The following is a 22606-nucleotide window of genomic DNA, read 5'->3' as shown; positions in this document are numbered from 1 at the left end:
TCTCTGCTTTACTATTTCTAAAAATTGGTGTAACCACCCAACGCTGTCACAACCCTTTAGAATCCTTACCTACATAGTGTCTGGTTAAATAAGAGGTTACGCAGAACACAGGTCTGATCTCATTTGAAACCTCCTATGCCTCCTGTGGCAAAGACTGCTCTGAGCATCACAGAGGGCACCAGGGGTAAAGTTTACTCTAAGGACAACACTTACTATCCATGCCCTTCCCCACATGCTGGTTCTCCTGGCCTGTCCCAGCCAGCAAGACACACCTAGCTTAAGCTGAAAGATATGACAAGTTTAAGCTGAAAGATATGACTCAGTTTTCACCCCCAGCAATACAGACCTTGGTGAACAGTGGGCGGCGAAACTGGATCCCAACATCTTGTTCAGACTCCATGTAATAGATATTGAAGGTCTCTTTGCAGGTCACCACTTCACCTTTGAAGCTCTTGCAGTCCCTCACAGTAAACTTCAGCTCTACATAAACGCGGGAGGCTGCCTCACCCCGGTAAATCCAGTTGGTGCGAAGCCAATGATCGGTGTCACCCTCGGAAAGCACACTGCAGTCCTGGTACATGTAGATTGGGGTGCCATTTATCATCTGCTGCACTTCACTCCACTGCTCCCAGGGGAGAAGAAAACACATATTGTTAGATAGCTGAGGGAAATAAGTTTCACTTCAAATATGACAAAATCTTGCCTAAAAATCAGTTCCTACACAGGGTTCGGCGCTCAAAGCCTCACCAGCTAAAAAGTCTCTTACACTCAGCAAGAGCTGCATCTGGTCTAGAGCCCCTTGTCTGCCTAAACCCTGTACATAGGGAGGAAAGAGGATCCTGCAATTAGGGTCTGACTTACATAGAACTTTTTACATCCCTTTCATCCTATCTTGGTTCCAGTTTATTCTTTCATGCACTGCGTATCTTAGAGATTGAGAAAAAGACCCACTACTTCTGTGTGTTGGCCACTTCTCTCTGCCACAGTTTACATCCAGGGTGTACAGTAGGACCTACCACACCAGGACTATTATCTGTCCCTGGAAATAATGCACAGCATTTGGGAGTAAGAGAAAAGAAGGTCTGGCATAATGGAAAGGTAAATTGCAGAAAGACTCTTCTAGAGCAAGCACTCATTAACTTGGAGTTCACGCTTCTTTAAGTGGGATATTTTGCAAAACCTAATTTAACTATTAAAACTCAGTTGATTTTCCTGACTTCATATTGCATTAAGGTTCTGCATCTTCCCCAGGCAAATAATGGCTGAGAGGAGGACACGGGCCCAGCTGGTTATATGGCCTTACTAATACTATTTGCATGAATCTAATAAAGTTTGATACTGATTTTAACATATGCTTTTGTCAAATTTTAGGTGGCTGTAGTCTTTCTTTCCTTACCACAGGTCAGATACAAAATGCAAAGAACATTCTCTTTTGAGTAATTCATATATGAGAGCTGAAAATTTGGAAAGCAAGGTCTTGTCCACAGGGAAAATAACTTACATCCTTTTTCCTCCAATGCTAAGACTGCCTTTCTCATTATGCTTTAAATGTTTAATCAAATTAAATTGAAACAAGTGCCCACATAAGTACTGGCACAAGTTTAAGCATCTTGGTTTTAAATCACACCCCAGGTTAAGATGCAATTTAAACAAGGCCTCAGTCTCTGTGTTACTCCAGACTTGTCAAATCTCATGGGCTGAGCATGAGATTCGCACATTTCTTCAGCACCACCACCTCCTGTGCTCACAGCACAACAGCTTTTCTCCCCACAGACCAGGTCACTCTGTTAGTGGAATACAGACATGGACCCACAGAGTGCCAAAGAGGCTCTGCTTTTACGCCATGACTTAGAGTATACCTCCTACCCAGTCCCAGTCTGAAAAGTATTGGAGAGCCTTTTCCAAACTAGCAAGTCCTGCTGATAGCACAAGCTCCTCTCTGCATAATTTCAGTCTTTTACCTAAGTGCATACTAGCAGTCTCCTCCCAAGAAGTTCTGGGGATGGTATCTATGTGTCCCTTCTTGTTCCCTTTTTTCTCCACATAATTAATCCCCAGTGTTACCCCACCCTCTTAATCTGATCCAGCTGGCATAGACCTGCAGCACACAGGATTTACTCTTATTTCACTCACTGGAGGTCAAAAGATTTATGATAGCAAAACAAAGAAAGAGACTGATGGATCAATCACAATTGATCAAGCAGAAGAGACAATCACTTAATGACCTCTTGCAGTCTTTAACTGAAAACCTTCCAGAAAATGTTACAAACTGAATTTACATTGCATCCTGAAATAGACTGAAGTAGAAGAAAAGAAGTTAGGAAGGAGAATAAGAGCAAACTGGCTTTCATACACTGCCAAAGTTAGGACTGGCTTTTAGAAGCATTTTTCAATGCGCGTCTGCCTGGGGAAAGCATAATTGCATTTGGAGGCTGAGAGTTAGACTACTTTCCATTAGCAGTTTATCCTAAGGCAGTACCACAGACAAGTGACACCAGAAAGTGGTTTTTGCATGTCTCACCGAAAGACATGAGCTGTTGTGGTGCCTGTCAAGAAAATACATTTTCAAAACTTACATGATAGAGGACCAAAGTTTTATTTTCAGTGGTGGCAACTGTAGCAACAACAACAACAAAAATGCCTTTAAACTATACTGCTGAAAAAAAAATCCAATTGCTAACTCCTGTATTTCTTAGCTCATCTCAGCCCAGCTTCTCCCAGACTCAGTTCTTCAGGGCAAAGATGCTTGGCACTGACAATTGCACAGTTTCATATGCAGTGTGGTGCAAAGAAATAACAAGGGAGTCAGACATGTTTTTTCTAAACTCTACTGCTGATGGGTAAAGGAAGTAAAATGAGGATATTATTTATGCTAACAATACAGAACTATTGTTAAATATGCTTCTTACTTCTTTTCATTATTCAGTGAAGCTTTTAAATTCAAAGTAGTAGAGGAAAACTGTTACATACAACATTTAATGAAAGGGTGATGAGACCAGAAGTTGCCAGGCAACTGTCTCCCATCCTCAAAGAATCTGCTGCAAAATCAAAATGTGTGCCTCTGACTTTTAATGTAATGTTCTTAATAAACATGTGTGGTAAACTCTGGCTCAATCAATATTAATTACTTGCCTCTGCAGTTTGTCTGCCAGTGACATTGAATCAACCTCCTTTGATAATATAACTTTTTACCCACTTCATTCCAGACTCTGTTGCATTACTCCAGTTGGCCACAGAATAGGTAACATTCTTCTAGAAGTGGAGAACAGAGTTAGTCAGACTTCCTTATTTTAGCAGTGAGTGAATTTGTGGTTTTTTGATGTGAGAGAAAACTTTCTCATGAGATTCAGAATCATAGAAAGATTTAGGCTGGAAAGGACCCTTGAAAATCATCTAGTCCAATTCCCTGCTCCAAGCAAGCTAAAGAGTTCTTTATGTTATTCTTTAAAATGTCTTTTAAACTCTCTTATTTTTTAAGTTAGAGTGTAAACTGTCCTTAAACTAGTCTTCAAACTCTTAAAATCTTTCAGAATTCTTTAAAAGTCACTAAGAAAACAAATGCTAATGCATTCAGGAGAGTGCCATAGGTTAGTAGCTTGGCTTCCTAAGAAGTCTAAGTACATAGCCATTGAATTTGAGAGCAAACGGGTTTCCTGTGTTTCTCAGAAACCCATATACTAACACAGGTACCTTGTTCCAGAGGTTTGTTCTTGAAAATCTTGGTGTGGTGGTGCAATACAAAGCAAAATTATCCCAGCACAGCAATTAGAGTCAAGTGAAAAACAGCCTCAAAGAAAAGGTATATGTCAGTAACCTCAAAACACTGCAAGTTCAGAAAAAAGCAAAGAAGGAAAGCAACTTTCCTTGTATTGGTTTGATTCCATATAAAGAACGTTGTCTTTATAAAGGCCATTCAGAATGACTTCAATGACAACATGAAAGGGCACCAATAGATATTTGTAGTAAACAGTATTGGTTTGGTCTCCCATGTGAGTAAAAATCCAAAGATAAGATGTGCCTTTTAATATCTGCCTTTATTGACTCTGAAATTATTATACAGTTTGAAGATCTGGAGCCTATGGAATACTTACTCTGCTTTTTCTGTATAATAAGCCTTATCTAGATTAGATTTGTGTCAAGGATCTTATCTAGGACAATCTGTGATTCCTTCATCACAGCAAGAGTACCTGTGGGTTACTCTTCCTAGGATTTACCATCAGGTATAAGAAACAGTTGGAGCCATTGTCTCAGGCTTTGCAGGCATCAAGGAAGTGGTCTCTTTTGGTTTTAGCCTTTTTTAGTAGGGAAAAAAAGGAAGGAAACAAGCTTTTAACATTGACAAATACAAATTTCATCTCTGCTAATGGAGAGGTAGGCTACCAGTGGCAGAGGCAGCAGACTGTGACAGTATTGCAACTTGTGGGCTGAGACTGGAGTCATAAGAGCTTGTGACTCGCAGTAAGAATACTGTCTCCATCTCCAGCTTGCCAGGGACTTGCCCTGTCTCCTTTCAAAAAAGAGCCTGCCTGCCTGCTGTGACCTCTATCTCATTTGCTTTCACATTACCTCAGCACAGTGACTTCCAATCTGTGGTCTGCAGCCCCCCAAGGAAAGGCACATACTTTTAAAAGACTTACAGAAGCAAAAGCTAGGCAAGGCTAGCCAGTAGCCTTAAAGTTACTAAACTAAGATGCATGTTTCCACTGGAAAAGTTAATAAGAATTCCTACTGGAAAAGTCTAAGAGTTCATATGCTGAAATCTAATGACTTGTTTAACTTTGGGTTAGAAAATTTCACTAAGACGAAAAGAGCACCTATGTTAATAAAGCCAGCTACAGTGTACCCGTGCATGGTAAGTGTGTCTCAATCTCATTTAATTTTCAACAGAATTGAGAGGTCATTAAATCTCTTTCTGAAGAAAAATTGCAAGGCCCCAAAACAGCAACCTTTTTCAGCAACAATACATCACTGGTGTGGCAAGCCTAAAACTGCCTAGGAAAACATGTGCCGCTGAACATTCTTTATCCCCTTTCTCTGGCTGCAATCTTGCCTGTGGAGTGTCTTGACTTTTGTATAGTATAGCATTTGCGTGCTACCATGACCAAAAAATCTTCCTGGAACAGATTCAGCATTGAAGGTAATTACAGCTGTGCTACAATCATAGTGTAGTTTCCTCAGAGCAAAGCCGGTGACAAGAGAAGCACCTTGCTGGCACCTGTTTTAATACATGAAGATCTTCTCTTCAGTTGAAATACATCTGACAAAAATTTGTCAGGAGGCAAGCCGGACCAGCCAACCAAAAATAGCATCACCACAGTAGTGTATTCTAGAATTGAAGCTTCTATGACCCTTTACTGAAAGTTTCTCAATACTCTTTGAAGTTCTTTTGCTGGTGTGGAAGACAATTTAGATGATGATGATGATGAAAGAAGCGTGGTGACATCTAGACACTTCATGAGTCCTGTAACTTTAAATCTGAGAACAGCTGAGGCTGCTCTTATTTCTTTGATCATTTGGCTATGGTCAGGCAATTTTAATTTCATCACATCATCATGGAGCCTTTGAAACAACTGAACACAGAAGAGATGTTTGCTTATCTACAGTATCTTTATGGGTGGGATGATATGTTTTTTCCCCACAATGATCCATTGGTTATTTTCAGGGAGGAGCAACTCCATTATGTAATTACTCATTCTTTAGGGCACTGGCACACAGGTCTCCATCCCACCCATATAATTTCTATTTAACTGGTACTCATGCTCTTAAGGGAAGATAAGGTGTTCATGTGGGACACCGAGCGCCCGTGCATCGATTACAGAACCTGTTTATCAAACCCAGGTTCTGCTGTCTGCTCATTCTCTGAACTGCCTGACCACATTAAGGTCTTGCATGAAAACAGTTCTGGTCATAACAGATGGTGCTAGATGAGTGATAATGATACTCTAGTCCAACATTTCACCTAGCTGGTTTGGAATATTTCTTTCTACTACCACTCACTAACAGTACCAATAACTACAAAGAGGACAGGAGTGAAAAATCAGATTGTGCATCTTAAGAGGTCAGAATTCATGGCTAAAGCCACATTACCAATAAAGCAAATGTTAGCTCTTATGTTGTTTTTGCATTACATTGCATAGGATCTATTGTAAATGTAAGAGATTTTTTTTTCATTTTTTCAAGGTAAAAGGCTTTATATTGTGAGCTGTGGTTTTGTATGGTGTGTCAAGTGTACTTCTAGTGTTTGCAGAGAACCTGGAAATTAGTCTGATGGGCAATACTTGCTCTGTTTGTATAAGTTCCTTTAAAGATGGATCAGGTGGAATCCCACACAGGGATGGGGTAATTATGCCTTGATGATGATGATCAAACCTGCCTGGAGAAAAGAAGCTGCAGGAGATGGCAGCCTGAAAGTCATGTGAGGAGCTGGCAATATTCAGGTCAAACAAAGAGAAGTCAGAAACTAGGCCTTGGAAACAATGGAAATAGCCTTTTGAGAAATAAATCATGGGAATATTTTTCTGCAGATCTGCCTCTGAGATAGTGAGAATCACAGTTCAAAGCATAGGTTCATCCTTCGAGGACACAATAGGCAACAAAATATGTAAAGCCTTTTCTTTCTAATTGCTTGCCTGCAAACTCACCAGTATTTTAGTTAGTATTATAATAGAAGTTGTTTTGTTTGGGTTTTCTGTTTGTTTGGTTGGTTGGGTTTTAATAATATTATTATTTTAAATAGCCTGTTAGTCTTTTTGGAGGACCATGCAATAGGCAGGTTAATCTCCAAGCTCCAGCTGACTTGTGCTGCTTTTGTGTTGACATGAGGAAGTTCAGTGAACCTTGTCCACTCATTCAACAGCTATAAAAGAGTGAAGCAGCTTTCTGAAGCTGCCAGGCAATGGGGCTGTCACCACCCCAGTGCCCGAGCAGCCGTGGTGATGAATGTCATGGCTGTACAGCATCTTCAGCTCACAATGTACTCTTTTCTGCCCTTCAGGTCACAACACTGAGTGCACTGGCCAAGACTGTTACTTGGGTCTCTGGCAGTGACTCCTTCCTAGGCTGCCTAGTTGGTGGCTCATGCAATCTGGCCTTCCCTACAGCTATTAATTTACACTTCACTCGTTCTCATCTCACTGGTTTGTATTCCCTCTTCTCACACTTCTGAGTAAAGCATATCTGGATATGCATAACAATTTTTTCCTCCTCTCCCAAATTGACACAAAATAATTAATTTTCAATTTACAGGATATCATTAACAAATATCTCTCCACCAGTCCACAGATCAACAGCAGCAGGTCATGTCAGGATACAACCCTGAAGCCAGAGCTGTTCCCATTTCCAGGTAGTTATTGACTTTACTAAGCATATTTCCCTTATTTCTATACTGATCCTGTTCACTCAGGGGAGCTAATCCCCTGTGCCTGATACTTAACTGAGAGCAGTGAGGTGTGCACTGCTACTCTACTCCAGCTTCAGAGGTGATAGCACTCCTCTGAGTTAGCTCCTAAAGGACATGCATGAACAACAGTTGTGGGAAGACGTGCACAGAACAGCTTTTCTGATGGCTGTTTTTCACACCACCTTTGGATGCTACAAAAAGCTGACTGGCTGAGACTCTTCCAAGTAAGACTATCTGAGTAAGAGATCATCAAGTCTGACTAAGTGATCATTGAGTCTGACTCAGTGAACTGCCCAGGTTTAACGAGATAGGAGTGCTGTGCTGGAATTGCATGCAGGTTGAAGGCTGTGTGCCCCATAGCACCATTTCCTTCGTGACCAGGACTATCTGTCTGACCAAGAAGTGGTGGAACAGAAGGCAGCCATCAGCTGATACTGAAATCTGGGACCGCTGAGTCTGGTGGAACACAACCTCACCTTGCTAGAACCTGAAGGCATGCAAATGTTGTGGGGTGGTCAGTGATATAGAAGTTGCTGACACGTCACAGGTACTTGATCTAGTCTATTGCCTAAAAATTTATCAGTGTAGAATTTGAACTATACCTGGACTTTAATAGGACAACAACAGCATTTAAAAAAAAAAAAAAAAAAAAAAAAAAAAAAAAAACCCACACCTGATTTTTTTTTGGCTTAATCAAATTGTATTCACATAGCTTTGGCAGTTGCTGTGGTCATAATTAGACTTTCCATGGAACATGAGGTGCAGAACTCAGAACTCTTTTTCCTGAACAAGAATCACCAAAGTAATTTCCAAAGTTTTCAAGTGGTTTTGGAGCCCCAATAGTTGTAGTTAGTGGCTATTCATTGATAGCCTTTGGTATACTAATGCCAGTTAGGCCACTGGTGTTACTATCCTTAATCTTGTTTGAAAGTAGACTTTGGGAAAGCTGAGCAGATCAAGAGCCATGCACACTGGGAAACTGGCAGAAAGCTTGAAACTGATAGCAATGCTTTGAAGTATGTGTGGAAGCAAGCAAAAGTATGGAATAGGCAGGAAAATAATTATGTCCTCCTCCTCCTCCTCACTGTGAATAAAAGGCTGAGAACAATAGCAGCCTGGAAAGGAGACTAAGAAAGTCATTGGGAAGGTTTAATAATGCTATGATCCAAGCAGGAATATAAGTTGGGAAAAATAGGCTCCACAAAGCAGCTACCAGCTGAGAACTGAGCCTTGCCAAACATTTTAATATGTCATAAATATGGCACAATTTGGCAGCAGTGGAGTTCATGTGATTCCTGAAATAACATACATCCAAGTTAAAAATGAAGTCACCATGAAAAAGGACCCTTTTACAAGTAAAGACTGGTGAAAGCACATATCCCAAGAAAATGTAGTAGCTAAAAAAATGAAGTGTGTTTAATTTACAATTCATTCAACAGTATATAAAGTCATATTGAGAAGCCCAGTGTGCAGCATTCTCTAGTACAAATGGCTTGGAACTTAAGTAGTCACACATACTCATGGGAGCATGACTGGATTATGCAAATACTCTTCACATACACAAAAATTGGAAATTGTGGATAAAAGGAAAATTTCAAGATAGGCCCACAAGCTGGGAGTGAGATAATCACAGCATTAAAGACAAATATTGGATCACTCAGCATGTTGTATTGTAGGTGCATATGAACTGATACAGAAAATCTATAGGAATAGATAGTACATAAAATCATGAAAAATAATCAAAACATAAAATCATGAGCACCTTTTGTGCCTCACTAAAAATTCAAACTCAGAATTCCAATGAACAAACAATTCTAAATTATAACACAAACGCTAAGATTTAGGTGGGAAAGGACCTTTGGTTCTCTACCCCAATCCCCAGCTCAGAACCAGGCTGACTTCAAAGCCAGGCTGGGGTGACTTAGGGCCTTGTCCATTAACAGCAAAATGCAAGAGGAAAGCATAATTCCTTATCACAATCTGTTCACAGCTGATGCAATTATCTTTGAAAGCAAATTAGTGATTAATAACTTTTTATAATGTCGTTTTGCAAACTGCCAAGAAGCAGTGCCACTATGCCTGATAAGTGAATTTGTTCATGATTGGATTTGAGAGGTCCTTTTTGAAGTTTCAGTGGTATCTGAAACCAGTTCAGGTAGCTAGGCTGTTTGTGCAGCATGAGGAGTCTTTAAGAAATGTGAGAGCAAGCAATTTCTGTACTTCTGACACCTTCAAAGTGGCCATCATTGGCTCTCTAATGTATGTTAAAAGGTGGAAATCTTCCACTAGTACTGTAACACACCTCTCTATGCCCACCTGGTGTTGCTGTGGCAGAACTTCAAAGCCAAAAACGAATTATCAAGGAATATGTCAGAGGAGGGGAGTGGTGGGTGGTAAGGCAGATAAAAGGGGGTTGTAGGAGCTACTGTGTGCCTCTTTAAAAGCCTCGTTTCCAATAGTAGCCTAAAGTAATGAAACCCTTTCTAAATAACTACTACAAAGCAAGCTAGCACAAACCTTTTATCAAACAAAACTCTACAGACACTTTACTTAAAGTACAGAGACCCTCACTCAAAGACTACTCTTAAGCTTAGGCAAGATGCCGGCTAATGTGGTGCAGAAGTTCTGAACTACGGAAGCGCAGCCCAAAACTGAGCGGCGTTCTCAGGCTGAGCCCATGTGTTAATGGGAGCATTGTCTGCCTTGGATACAGCCGTGGTCTGACCATGGAACAACCACACCTGGCAAGCCACTTCATCCTCTGTCATTGGCTTCAAGTGAGGAGAAAACAAAGGTGTAGTTCTGCCTCCACAGACTTAGCCAGCCTCTTCTGGGCTATGCCTCGGGGACCTTGTCCATATAAAGCACGAAAATTCCCCACAGCAAATTCCTCCTCTCTGCGATAAGTATATTGACACAAATCCAGCTCACTGATGGGAGATCTCCGGCATCTGAGGTTAGCTACAAGTAGCAGTGTTACATGAAGTACACCCTTCAGCTCTGTGTGCAACACAGCTCAGACGTTTCCAGCCTGTTACTAATCAACCTAGTCAGATTATTCAGTACTAATCTTGGCCCTTTTTTGTCAAAAAATGTTCTGAATTCATTTCCGTTCTTTTTTGAACATACTTAATTCTTCATTTTGAAGGAATGGTTTCAGAAACACCTGTTCAAAGCTCTCACTACAAGAGAATCAGCCATTGTTCCCTTTTTGCTTGTGGCAATTTGTTGGACTTCCACCTAACAGTTATTGGGAAATTATGTAATTAGACAAATCTCCTCAAAAGACTTGCTCATGAGAAGTCAATGGATCAATTCTTCATTCTCTGTTGTTTTATCAGTCATCCATATCCTGATCTGTTAGTTTTGATTTCTCTCAGGCCATGTTCCCCTTAATTTCCAACAATTCTCAGTTACAATTACATTGTGAATATACATATTGTAAAAAGCAAATGTAGCACAAGCAGAAGGATTTGCCAACTCTGAACTTCCTGTGCAGCACTCAGATGTTCTGTAATAAAGGATTTATTTTCTATCAGATTTTGGTTTCAGAACACAATTTCCAGTTGTTTTGTTCAATCTGTTCAAGAAGCAAACTTCATCCTGAGCATGCCTGGAGCCTAGAATTGGGGTAAAATTACCACACAGAGAGTTGATGAGACAACAAAGGGAACAATGAGCAAAACATGATCTACATGTATGTCTCACTAGGGCACCTGTTTTGAGCAGGGTATAATAATACTACTAATAATAACCAAAACAGCTTTACTAATGAAAGAAATGCAGCTATGCCAGTACAGGAGAACCTCACTGTCTGCCTCTACTTCACCCAGCAATGCTGCTGGGAAGGAGGAGGAGACTGGGGTGGATTTAAACCAGCCACAGCACATTGCAGAGGAAAGTCAAGAGGAAATTAGTTAGGAACAGGCTCTACTCCACCAGGTCTGCTTTAGAGCAGGAAGGGTGAAGGCTCTCTATTGGAAAGCTTGGGACTTGCTACAAACACTAGAGCACGGATGAGGAACTGAAACTGTGTATTAACATACGTGCTAACTACCACAGCATAGTCCCTAAATTCCCTTTTCTTTGTGCCTTCCTACACCACTCCCACAGCACCGCTGCTACAGAGGGAACACGTTCACTGATGTAGGTTGTGACACCAGAGGGACTGCCAACTATGCTTCATACAAAATAGCTGCACTTGCACAAAAACAGCTGAGAGTTCAGCTCTCTTTTGGGGTACACCATTGTTGCAGTGGTTTCAGGAGTACGTTTTGAAGCACTTTCATCAACTCAATTTTACAGTCACAAAACAAAGGGAAATTCCTCTCTCATTGTCAGCTATGTGGACCAAACACCACAGCTTGGTGTGAAGTCTTGCAGCCCACCCACGCAGGCAGATTGCTGCTCTATGAGTTAGCAGTTATTTCTTCAGTCAGCTGCTGAATTAAAAAACCTATAATGTGTTTCTAATTTCTTGAGAGACTGAGACAGAAATACTTTTGTTCTTCCTATTTTCCTGGGGAAAAAAGAGACATTGGATTTATATGCAGCATGACAGAATGAAAATCTGGGGGGTGATTTGATTTTTTTTCATTTTTCTTCATTGGTTTATTACTTCATGAAAACAGTATATTTCAAGGTTATATTTAATCATACTGGAAGTCAATAGGCATCAGTCCTTAAAAAGCTGGCTAGGGGTGAGGCTTCACAGGTGAAGGGAGAGAGACTTATAAAGCCTGAAATGTCCAGGAGGGGATGGGCCTCAGAAGCTCAGTTTCCAGAGGGAGGTTGAAATTTCAACATGGATTACATTTTCCCATCATTTAGTACTGCCAGTGGCTCCCCTTCCTTGAATGTGGGTACTCACCCCTACTTCCGGAGGGTCGGGAAGCCAGCCCAGTTCACCCTGTGCAGTGCTTGTGTCAAGGAGATCCACTGAAAACCAGAAGAGAGGGAAAAGATAAATCGGTGTCCCAACTCATATAGCCCACGGAATGGTTTCATCCTTGTTTTGTTAAAGAAGGTAAAGCCTGCATTTCCTCTCTCAACCTCCCCATCCTTTGAAACGTTCGAAAAGCATGACTAGAGGAGGGAGGGAAATATACAGGACCGGGCAGTCAGTCAGGAGTTAAAAATTTTTCCTAATATATGAGGCCCCCTCCTATACACATCCAAAAACCTCAACCCTGACAAATTTTATCACTTCCTAAAACGGTCCCAAAAAGGAAGAAGGAGGCTGAAGCCTATTCAAATGGGCACCCGGCATTAGCAGCTGAACACATATCTTTCCTTGAAATAGGAAGGCAGCAAATTAAACGGCTGAAGAGGAAGGCAATCAAATAAATTACCAACACAAAAGATCAATCAGTGTCGCCTGGAGGGACTATTCAGTACTTGAAACACAGTGGGAAAGTACAGAGGCAGTGTGAAGTTGTAGAAGGGACTTTCCATTGTCACGGTACCCAAAAGCCCGGAGATGCACCACTTGTGCAAATTGATGAGCTCCCTACTTCTAACTCAGACTGTCCACCAGCTGACGATGGCCTAGAAATCGTTTAACCCTCTCCCAACCTTCCAACTTTTTTGGCCGGGACATCAAGAGAGAGTAGTGGCTGCGGCCATAGCATGGCCATCTCCTGCGGAATTGCACGGCTGCTTTAAGCCTCGCTCCTGGAGTCGTGTGACAAAGGAGAAAATCATTGGTATGTTCATTTTTAGCCCTCAAAGGAATCTGAAAACGCGATCACAGTTTGGCCTAAAGTCTTGATCTGAAGACACGTTTAAAAATGTGTCACTTTGTAGGCAAACATTGAGAAAGCAGAGGAGTTGACATAAGACACACTGTGGGATGTGCAGCTTCGTGCCTGCTTTTGGTCTGCCGGTGCTGCCAGAACAGACTACTGGTTTCTGTGCATCTATCGAAGTCCCAGCTTGGGAACATAGGAAGCAGGAAAAATTCTTTAGATTCCCTTTTAGATTCCTGTGGGTGTATTCAGAGGGGTCGTTTCTGAACAATCTCAGAGAAGAATCTGGGGGTTAGAGGTAGGAGTGGGGAGATTTTTAAATGGCATTTAAATAACCAGGTTTCCTCCCCCTCATCTGACTGTTTTACAAATACTCCCTGCCAACTATAAGTAATAGTGTAAAGTGCAGATCAGCAAGAGTCCCGTGGAATGAGGAAGCAGGCTGTGGGCCCAGAATGAGAGATAAGAGGGATTGCGCTGCTGTTCTCACCTCTGAAACACCCTTTCAGGATTGGGAGAAGGGAAAAGCAGGAATCCAGGTTTTGCAAGTTCCAAGTGCTCACAGTATGGTCATACGGCAAGACCTTCCTAGCCACAGACTCCCTGTCCAGACAAGGCTCTTCATTCACTTCCCCTCTACTCTCAATCTCTTTATTTGAGATAATATTCTTTTGTGGTTAGTTCCAGAAGCTCAGAGGGTGAGGTAGCCTGTCTTGCCAGAACCATCACCCAGATAACATCTATGCCATCCCATCCTCTTCAGGACTGAAGCAGCGATGTGGAAGTGAGAGAGGCTGCATGGCAAGCTCTAGCAGAGCAAGGGGAAAGGAAGTTGGAAGTGGCCAGGACAGGAACCTGGCAGAGCCCTTGTGCCATGCTCTGCACTGCCAGCAATGGCAGCTCCTTCAGCTGCTGAGTGCCCACTGGAGGGACAAAGCCCATTGCCAAGAAGTACTTCTCAAAGTGAATCCCACAACAGGGATTCTCCAGGGAAAGGATGATTGAGTTGGTAGGACTACAGAAGCAGAAGAATTAAGTCCTCGGGGACTACTAACTCTCTGGTCCACAGCTTTGCTGCTAGGAGCCTCACGTGGCTGTCCAGCCACAGGGGAGGAGGAGATGTCCCCAAAAAGAAGAAAGGCTTTAGATAAGAGAGGACGCCTGGAAAATGAGCTGTTTCCCTGACAGACAAGTTAAGGAAGAGTGGATCACAGACATGCCCAAATGAGATGGCTGAGATAGGGGAGAAGCGGGCAGACAGGTCCCTGACTGTTACTGCCAACTACTGGTCACACGCTTCTGGAAGCCGAAGCCTGCGCGGTGCCACCCGGTGATGCCTCTCACCCAGGCTGGCTCTCTCCACGGCGTCTGCCAGCTGCATCCATCCCGTAGCTGGATCCTTAGTGGAAACGTGCTTGTCAAGGACCCTTTAAAAGATCCCTGAGCACTCGCAGAATCAGAGCCGAGCCCATGGCTGAACTGCCAGTTATGACAAAGTCCCCTCAATCCAGAGCCTTGAGAAGCGAAGGAGGACTGTCCTTGGGATGGAAAAGCCCCAACACCTCTTGCTGTACAAAACAGAAGTTCCTAGCAGGAATTGACTGCAGGAGGAGGTAGGAAACAGAGCCGAGATTTACACCTCCCTCACCTCTCTATTAAAAGTTACCATTCTTCCACGTTTCATAACCACTGTGCAACTACCAAGATGGAAGGAAAAAAAAATCACTACATTTAATAAAAGGGAGTAAGTGGTACAGGGAGGGGAAACATGGAAGCCTTAAGAGGTGGAAGAGGAAATTTTAAAGCCCAGCTCTGTCTTTCAGCAGTAGGGTAGATAAAAGACTCTGATAAAATTACTGTCCTCTTGCTCATAAGGGTTAACTCCTAGGAGGGCTTCCTGAGGAAACTGCGGGGGTGTTGCCAGAGGAGGGGAGAAACTTTGTGTTTAAACTTGTTATCTGCAAGGCCCTTGTTTGAGGGGAACAGGGGCAGAATTCTCTTGGATCACTGGATATGCCGAGACATTTGTGTTTCAACTAGGAGGAGGTGAAAGAGGACGAGAACATACCTGGGCTCGTTCACTGAGCCACCGAGATTAGGATGGCATTTGCCAGGCCGTGGTCCCCACGCCCGGCTGCCCTTCCCTGGCCCCCCGGTCCCTCGGAGGTGTCCCCGGAGCCCCAGACGCGTGGGCCAGGTCCCGTTCCCTGCCCCTTAGCGCGGTCGCTGTCGCTGCGCGCCCCAGCCCAGCCCTGCAGGCAGAGGGACCGGCGACGGGTCCCACGCTTACCTTCCTTGCCGTGCGCCTCGGGAGGAAGGAGAGCCCAGAGGAGAAGGAGCCCGAGGGAGGGCTCCATGCCGCCGCTGCAGGTGCTCAGCCCCAGGCTGGCCGGGGAGGGGGCCCGGCTCGCAGCCCCCGCCGGCTCCGGCCTCCGTGCCCGGGCAGCTGCGGGCAGCGCATGGGCCTCTCCCGCAGCCTCCGAGCGCGGCGCGCACGTTGCACAAGCGCCCGCCTGGCCCACGGTGGTGATGAAAGATCAAGGCGAGTGGGTGGAGAAGCCTTACTGCCTTTACCTGTTCTAAGGGGCTGGTCACAGACTTCCCATCTGGCAGGCAAATAAACCCACCTTAAAGGCAGCCACCTCTTTCCTGGGAGCCTCCCTCCACCTTTGCTCCACTCCCGTAAGAGGCTCCCGATTGCCACCTCCTGGGCGGCCCTCGCCATCCTTCCCAGTCCCGCCGGCCCCGGCAATGGCTTTAAAGTGAAATTTTAGGAAGAAATTCTTCAGGATGGTGGAGTACTGGAACAGGTTGCCCAGGGAGGTTGTTGCTATTCCATCCCTGGAAGTGTTCAAGGCCAGGTTGGATGGGACTTTGGAGCAATCTGGTCTAGTGGAAGGTCTCGTTCCAACGCCCATGGCAGGGCAGTTGGAAATGGATGATCTTCCAGATCTCAGCCAAGCCATTCTGTGATCTATGATAATGGGGCTGAAACCACTCAGCCGTCCTCACTGAATATGTTCAGGAAATCCATCTGTACACGGGGACAGCAGCCTGTTTCATTCCCAAGTATGTCACAGAGCTACAGCGATACCACTTTGTCTGGCAGAATTACTGTTTTTCATTTAGTATGCTCCTTTGCATTGATGGACAGTGCCTGCTTTTCAGCAAAAAAGAAATCATGGGAGAGGAAGCAAACTAGAAGTATTCTTTCTCTGTGTAAGAAGACCTCATGGGACTTTTCGTTTTCTTCCTGAGGGACATAAATATGAAAGAACTTGCCTTTGTTCTGTCTCTTCTGGCATTCATCAAGGATGTAACTCCCACCCATACACAGCTATTACGCCCCTCCCTGTAAAAAACAGATGGTATTATTGCACTCACATTTGCTGTACGGCTGCATTCCTCGTGCTCTCTTCCTCCTCCTCCCCAAGGAAGGCTAAAGAAAGGACCTTGTCAGGTTGCTTAGAGAGGCTGGGGGATCTCCACTCTTGGATATGTTCCAGATTTGCCAGGAGACAACTATGAACAACATAATCACCTCTGGAGTCAGCCCTGCTCTGGGCAGCATTTGGGACTGAGGACTCTCTGAGGGCCCTTGCATCCAATCTTCCAGTGAATCCTGTGGTTCTCATATATCTTGAGAAAGCAAGATCTATCCTAAGATGTCTGAACATAGGCAAGAGAAATTTCAGAACAAATGGTTACAATACTAAGCTTTAAATTTTACGTAGCACATGAAGTAAAATATAGCTGCAAATAATTCAAATGTAAATGGCATTCAGAGTGGTTGTACCTTAAATTTGTTACAGTTTAATCCTGTCTAAAGTTCTCTTCATCAGTCCACAGCGCTAAGTCCCAAACTTTTATGCCTTTTATGCCTGTGTTTCCCCCACAATTGAAAGACTCCCATTTCAGGAGTCATGTAAGATTTTTTGGTCTGCAACCCATACTTGAGTTTGTGGTGGGAGAATATGTCCATTTAGGGCTGCATTTGGACAGTTCTGTGCCTTCTTCAGTCTGTGATGTAGCAGTGGGGCAGACAGATCCACAGCTAACTTCTCTGTGATGGGATGACATAGGCAAGGCCTAAATAGACATGAAATGGGGAAGAACCATTTGCAACTGGAGGATAAGGCTCTAGGGCAGGCCAAGAGCTCATGTCCTTCCTCAGGAAAAAAAAAAAAAAATCAGTGTTGAGGGCTGACATTGGTCTCGTCAGGGCTAACAGAGTTTGTGTCTGTAAAATCCCAGAAGTAGCAAGTTCTGGAGTGAAGATCCTTGGGAGGCTCTATCTCCATTTCATTGGTGGGCAGATACTCAGAATATTTGATCTAAGGAGTGGGCAGGAAGCAATTTACTAGGACTTACTGGAGAACGTGGCCTAAAAAAAAAATCCTTTCTTTTTCTCCCCCTCATAGTGTGGGCAGATGGGGATCAGCAATTGGGGTTTTCCAGATAATGGTGGTCAGAAATCGTATTTATTGCTTTGTGTTTTTTCAGATTGGAGATCACCTAGTGTAGCTCACAGTCAGAATGTGTATAATGATAGTGAAACAAAATACAGTGTAATGTTTCAGCAGGATCAGGACCTGAAGAAAATTTATAAACAAGTGGGAGCAGACAGAAGTAAAAACACAAAATGCATAGAACTTTGCTGATACCTGTAAAAGCTCTGCAAGATTGCTTTCCCTTGTGTCCTCTGCCCCAAAATGCAGATCCAAAGGGAAAAAGAGGGAATATACACAGAGGCTGTAGCCAGAAGTGTGAGTACCACACGTGCATTTTCATACTCAGTATTTCATTGACAATGTTATTGTCTTTGTGCATCACAAGCTTGAATTTTGTCTTTGGAAATGGTTGGGCAAAATTAATTCTCTGACTGTAAAAAAAACACAAACAAAACCACCAACAACAAACAACTAAAGCAAACAAATCGCAAACAAACAACAAATAAGCAAAACTGAAAGAACTTAATTTAAAAAGTCTTTTTATGTCTTGTTTACAATCATATTCTATGATTCTATAATTTACATCTCCACAGCCTCTCACTCTCATGGCTTTCCAGTGAGCATCTCATCTCTGGTATGCATCTTGTATTAAGAAGGTAACTGTGTCTTTTCAGCTCACTCTCGGCATGTCTTTGGGCTGATTGTCATCGTCTCTTTCTTGGCCCTCTGAGTATTTCTGAATTGCAGGGCACATTTTTTCCTTCCATTCCCCAGAATCTTGTTTTGAGTATCACTGTGATTAGGTATCCAGCTGGAAAATATCACCACACAACACACCTGGGCTTTCCTCCTACAGCTATGTAGGCTTGTGGTGAGGGAAGTGAGGAGGAAGGCTGTGCACCAGGTTTTGTTTTGATGTGCTGTTGGGAAAGTCAAAGGGCACTCCCAAGGCTGAGTTGGGACGTGCTTCTTTTGAACTGCAGTTCAGACAGAACTGTCTCATATGATTCTTACAAATTGTTTACTGTGTTTGCTGCTCCTCATGTTTTAGAATGAGTTTCACCCTTGTGCTGTTAAATGTCCTTACAGATGATGAATGAAACAGAACTTAGAAATAATCTTTGGAGTTTCTCACTTGATATGACTTCCCTAATTATCAAAGCATCCCTTTGGTACTGATAACTTGAATCTCTGCATCCTGAACGGGCTTTCAGTAAGGTATCATAGTAACTTAGATGTATAGGTCCTCCAGAGGCCTCAAATGCATTTTGCAACAAGCCCCACTTCAGTCTGAAGGAGGAACTTGCTCTTGTTCTGTGGTCTCTGATTCACTCCTTTTATCCACTATTTCTACAACTCTAGGAATAATCTATGACAGCTCTGTAGAGCCTAGGATATGCTCTGTATGAATGTCTTATTCCCTGTATAAAAAATTGTGCTTTCTGTCCCTTATTCTCACCTGCATGACCACAGTTAAATATTCTAGTGTTTTCATGTTTATCTTAGAAGGTTTTCTGGCTCTACTCCACCAGCAATTATCTTAGAATATTTCAAACAGCTGACTTCAGACTGTTTTCCTGCAGAAAACAGACTCCTACCATTTAGTGGTTTAAGCTGTTAAATTAGTTTTGTATACAGACATTTTGCATTCAGAAACTCAGATTTTGTTTTAAATAGGTATTTTAAACTCCTATGAAGATGCTCAAGTAGCTCCTCTGGATCACAGAGCAGCCACCCCTGTGTTACAGACCTGAGGATCTGACTGCACAAGTAGTCAAGCTGGTTATCTTTCTCCCTTGCGAAGAAGAACAAGGGCAAGGGTATGAATGAAGCTGATAGAGACAAGGCGTAGATCTGAGTTTTCATACACACAAGAAGCAGGGGACACTCCCTTGTTCTTCCTCACGTATGTGAGATAAACATCCTTGGAGATGTACAAACTTTGCCTGAAAGGCCCTGAACAACCTGACATAGTTTAGGTGTTAACCCTGCAGTGAGCAGATATTTGGGCTAAAGACCTCCAGTCATCTCTTCCCACATCAATCTTTTGCTCATTCAGTTCATCATTGGTGGATGAGCAATCACATCTTCTTCCACCAGGAATGTAGACAGTTCCTTACTTGGGCTGCAGTCAAAACAGGAGGGTAGCTTCCCAAATATGTATTCCACCTGACTGAAATGTCATACAGTAGATGAACTAGAAGAAGCCCAGTATTTCTGAATAAAATTCCACTTACTTGATCATCAGCCACACACTAATAGGTGTTTCTCTACCTGCTGATGCCCTGGCTGAACACCTGATCAGGCAGGGAAGCGTGTTTGCACTGCTGCCTGAACTGCAGGCTTGCTGGCTTTTGTCTCTGGATAAGCTTATCCTGCCATGGTCTGCCATGCTCTTATTTGGCTTGCAAAACAGGGCTCAGTTAAATTATTACACCATCCTGCAAATGAGGGGGAGGACCTTGCATCTCCGCAGCAATCACCTGAGTTAACTCTCTTGCCGTGCTAGCGCTGCTCTGCTCCCCCTCGTGGTCCAGCGGCTGAGGAGCCGCAGATGTGTCCGGGAGAGCGGCCAAACGGGGCTTCGCCTGGGCTGAGGTGTGACTTTTTGTATAGACAGGAGGAAACCAACGAAAACCAAGTCATAATACAATCTGATTCATTCTCCTAATCATAAAACTTCCCTAAGTGGTACAAATCTGGGTCACAAGAGTTAGTTACTTTCTATTATACTATTGCCGCACATTATATAATTAGAAATCCAAAAAGTGCAGTTCTACACTTAACACTTCTCTTTGAGAGCACATTCTTCTTGGGCACCTTTAAAGATATTTATTCTTCATTCTTGGCGGCATTAAGATTTCATGAGAGGATTCAGTTTCTCTTTGAGTATTACTAACACAACAGAATATGTGTGAAAAACATAAAATCTGACCCAGATAAATTTGATTTCTGGTAGAGAAATGACTGATTACTTATTTCTAGTAGAGAAATGCTGATGACTTATTCCACTACATTATAGAAAAGTAAGATTATAATATTTTTAGTAGCTGAATCAAAGCTCAAAATATAGCAATGGTAACCTCTGCATGGCAAACACATACCTCTCTGTAATTTGTAATTTCTTCATATTTTCCAGCTGTTCTTCCCCATTCTTGGATTAATTATGTTCAAGCATGGAAATATCTCACTGACACTGAAAAGACTTTACTAATATACAATAAAAAGCCAAACCACTAGTCACTTAGATAGTGTGATTTAAAATTTATTTTTTCTTCTCTTACAGGTGAATGTGTGAGTTAATAAATATTTTCTTTTTCTGGGAGTTTACAAAAAATATTTTAAAGCTTTTATGTCTATTTCTAATATGTTTTTTCAAGATATTTTTATGGTCCTCTTCTTAACAAATTACAGTTGCCTCCACAATCTAAACACAAGAAGCTTGTCCATATTTGTTGCTGTTGTAGCTCGATCCTGATGTGGAAGAGTTGCTGTCCAGTGCAGAAATGAAATAGTTTCCACTGTTCACTGTGCTAGCAAGCAGCATTCTCCCTGAGAGGTCTCAAGGTGGACACCAGGAGAAGGTATTTGAAGCAGAAACCTTGCAGGTGGAAAGAGGGCATTGAACGTGTTAACATCTTCCCGACTCACTGCCAACTCTATTCTCAGTTCAGCCTCCCACTTGATTTTTTGAAACTTGAACTCATTAATTAAATCAAAACATGAAAACTGAAGTGAATGCTGAGAGCAACTGTACAGCAAAACCACAATGAAACACTACAGAGATTTTAGGAGACCTGATTTTCAGCAGTGACTAGGCTAGAGGCCATATGCTGCTGAGCCATCAGGTCTTCCCTCAACTTTACATGCCAATTTGTAGAACCAGACGGTCTTACATCTTTACATACCAATTTGTAAAACCAGACTGTCTCATACTCTTGCACTTATGCAGGTAAAGCCAAAGGTACACACTGGGTGGGTATCGACCTTCCCATTCTCTTTTCTCTGGACTTGCTTGGAAGACAACTGAGCACAATAGGATCTTTAGAGCCAAGAGCTTTAGGTTAGGGATACACTGCTGGAATTATTAATAACACCTTCAGTCAGCTTTTTGATGTGGAGGTACTTGTAGGGCAAGGTGAAACTAATTCTGAAACCAACCAGCTGGCAGGAGCTTCACCTCATTCTTCAGCTCCACTTTGGTCTCCTGATTAGTTTTTGTCCTATGTTCCTGGTTGCTTCCTGAAACAATCCATTAAAGGAAACTGAAGGCTTATGCAACAGCCAAGTCGATAAATAAAAAGCTTGTAGAAATGTTTAATTCTGTGGAGAAATGGCAGATTATTGAAGTATATTTAATTCCCATTAGTTGGTTTATGGGGGTGTAGACTATATTTGTTTTATATCATATAGAACCTATCAGATTTTATATGCTGAATACATAATTTCATATAATAGTAAAAAAACAATCTCAGGAAGGACTCATCTCTCTTCTTTTGTAAATCTTCTATCTATAAATATCTGCAAGAGAAACTCCTATAGAATTCTAGCCTTTATAATAGTAAAATATGTAAAGTAATAACAGTAAATATTGCTCCTTTGGCATGTTCATAGTAAACATCAAAACCAGAAGCCTTTTCTTAATAAAGAAAATCTTCGACAACTTTTCACCCTCGTGATATTAACATCTATTTTCTAGGTTTGCTACTAAGCCCACATCCATTTCATTTTACAACTCCATTATCATAAATAGCTGTATTAATTTCACCTTCCTGCTTCAGATCAAAGGATAAAAAACATCTATTTGGGTAAATATAGGATTATTTGAAGGTTTTCTAAGCTTTTAAGGAATGGGAAAGAAAGAGAAAGAAAGAAAGAAAAGAAAGAAAAGAAAGAAAAGAAAGAAAAGAAAGAAAGAAAGAAAGAAAGAAAGAAAGAAAGAAAGAAAGAAAGAAAGAAAGAAAGAAAGAAAGAAAGAAAGAAAGAAAGAAAGAAAGAAAGAAAGAAAG

At 42.4% G+C, this 22606-nt stretch overlaps 1 protein-coding gene across 1 annotated transcript in view; it reads right to left on the bottom strand.

Moving 5' to 3' along the window:
- Nucleotides 1–15852, bottom strand: part of EPHA1 (EPH receptor A1) — a 34275-nt gene extending 18423 nt beyond the window's left edge. Inside the window, exons 1-3 of the mRNA XM_005494977.4 lie at nucleotides 15437–15852; nucleotides 12270–12337; nucleotides 347–622 (exon numbers count right to left, since the gene is read on the bottom strand). Of these exons, the coding sequence (XP_005495034.2) occupies nucleotides 347–622; nucleotides 12270–12337; nucleotides 15437–15503 (411 nt within the window). The 5' untranslated portion in view covers nucleotides 15504–15852. The remainder of the gene's footprint in view (nucleotides 1–346; nucleotides 623–12269; nucleotides 12338–15436) is intronic.
- Nucleotides 15853–22606: the final 6754 nt, after the last annotated feature.

Source organism: Zonotrichia albicollis, chromosome 2 (assembly GCF_047830755.1).
Source record: "Zonotrichia albicollis isolate bZonAlb1 chromosome 2, bZonAlb1.hap1, whole genome shotgun sequence".
Taxonomy (NCBI): domain Eukaryota; kingdom Metazoa; phylum Chordata; class Aves; order Passeriformes; family Passerellidae; genus Zonotrichia; species Zonotrichia albicollis.
Note: the sequence above shows the minus strand (reverse complement) of the source record. Positions and strands in the feature narration are given on the sequence as shown.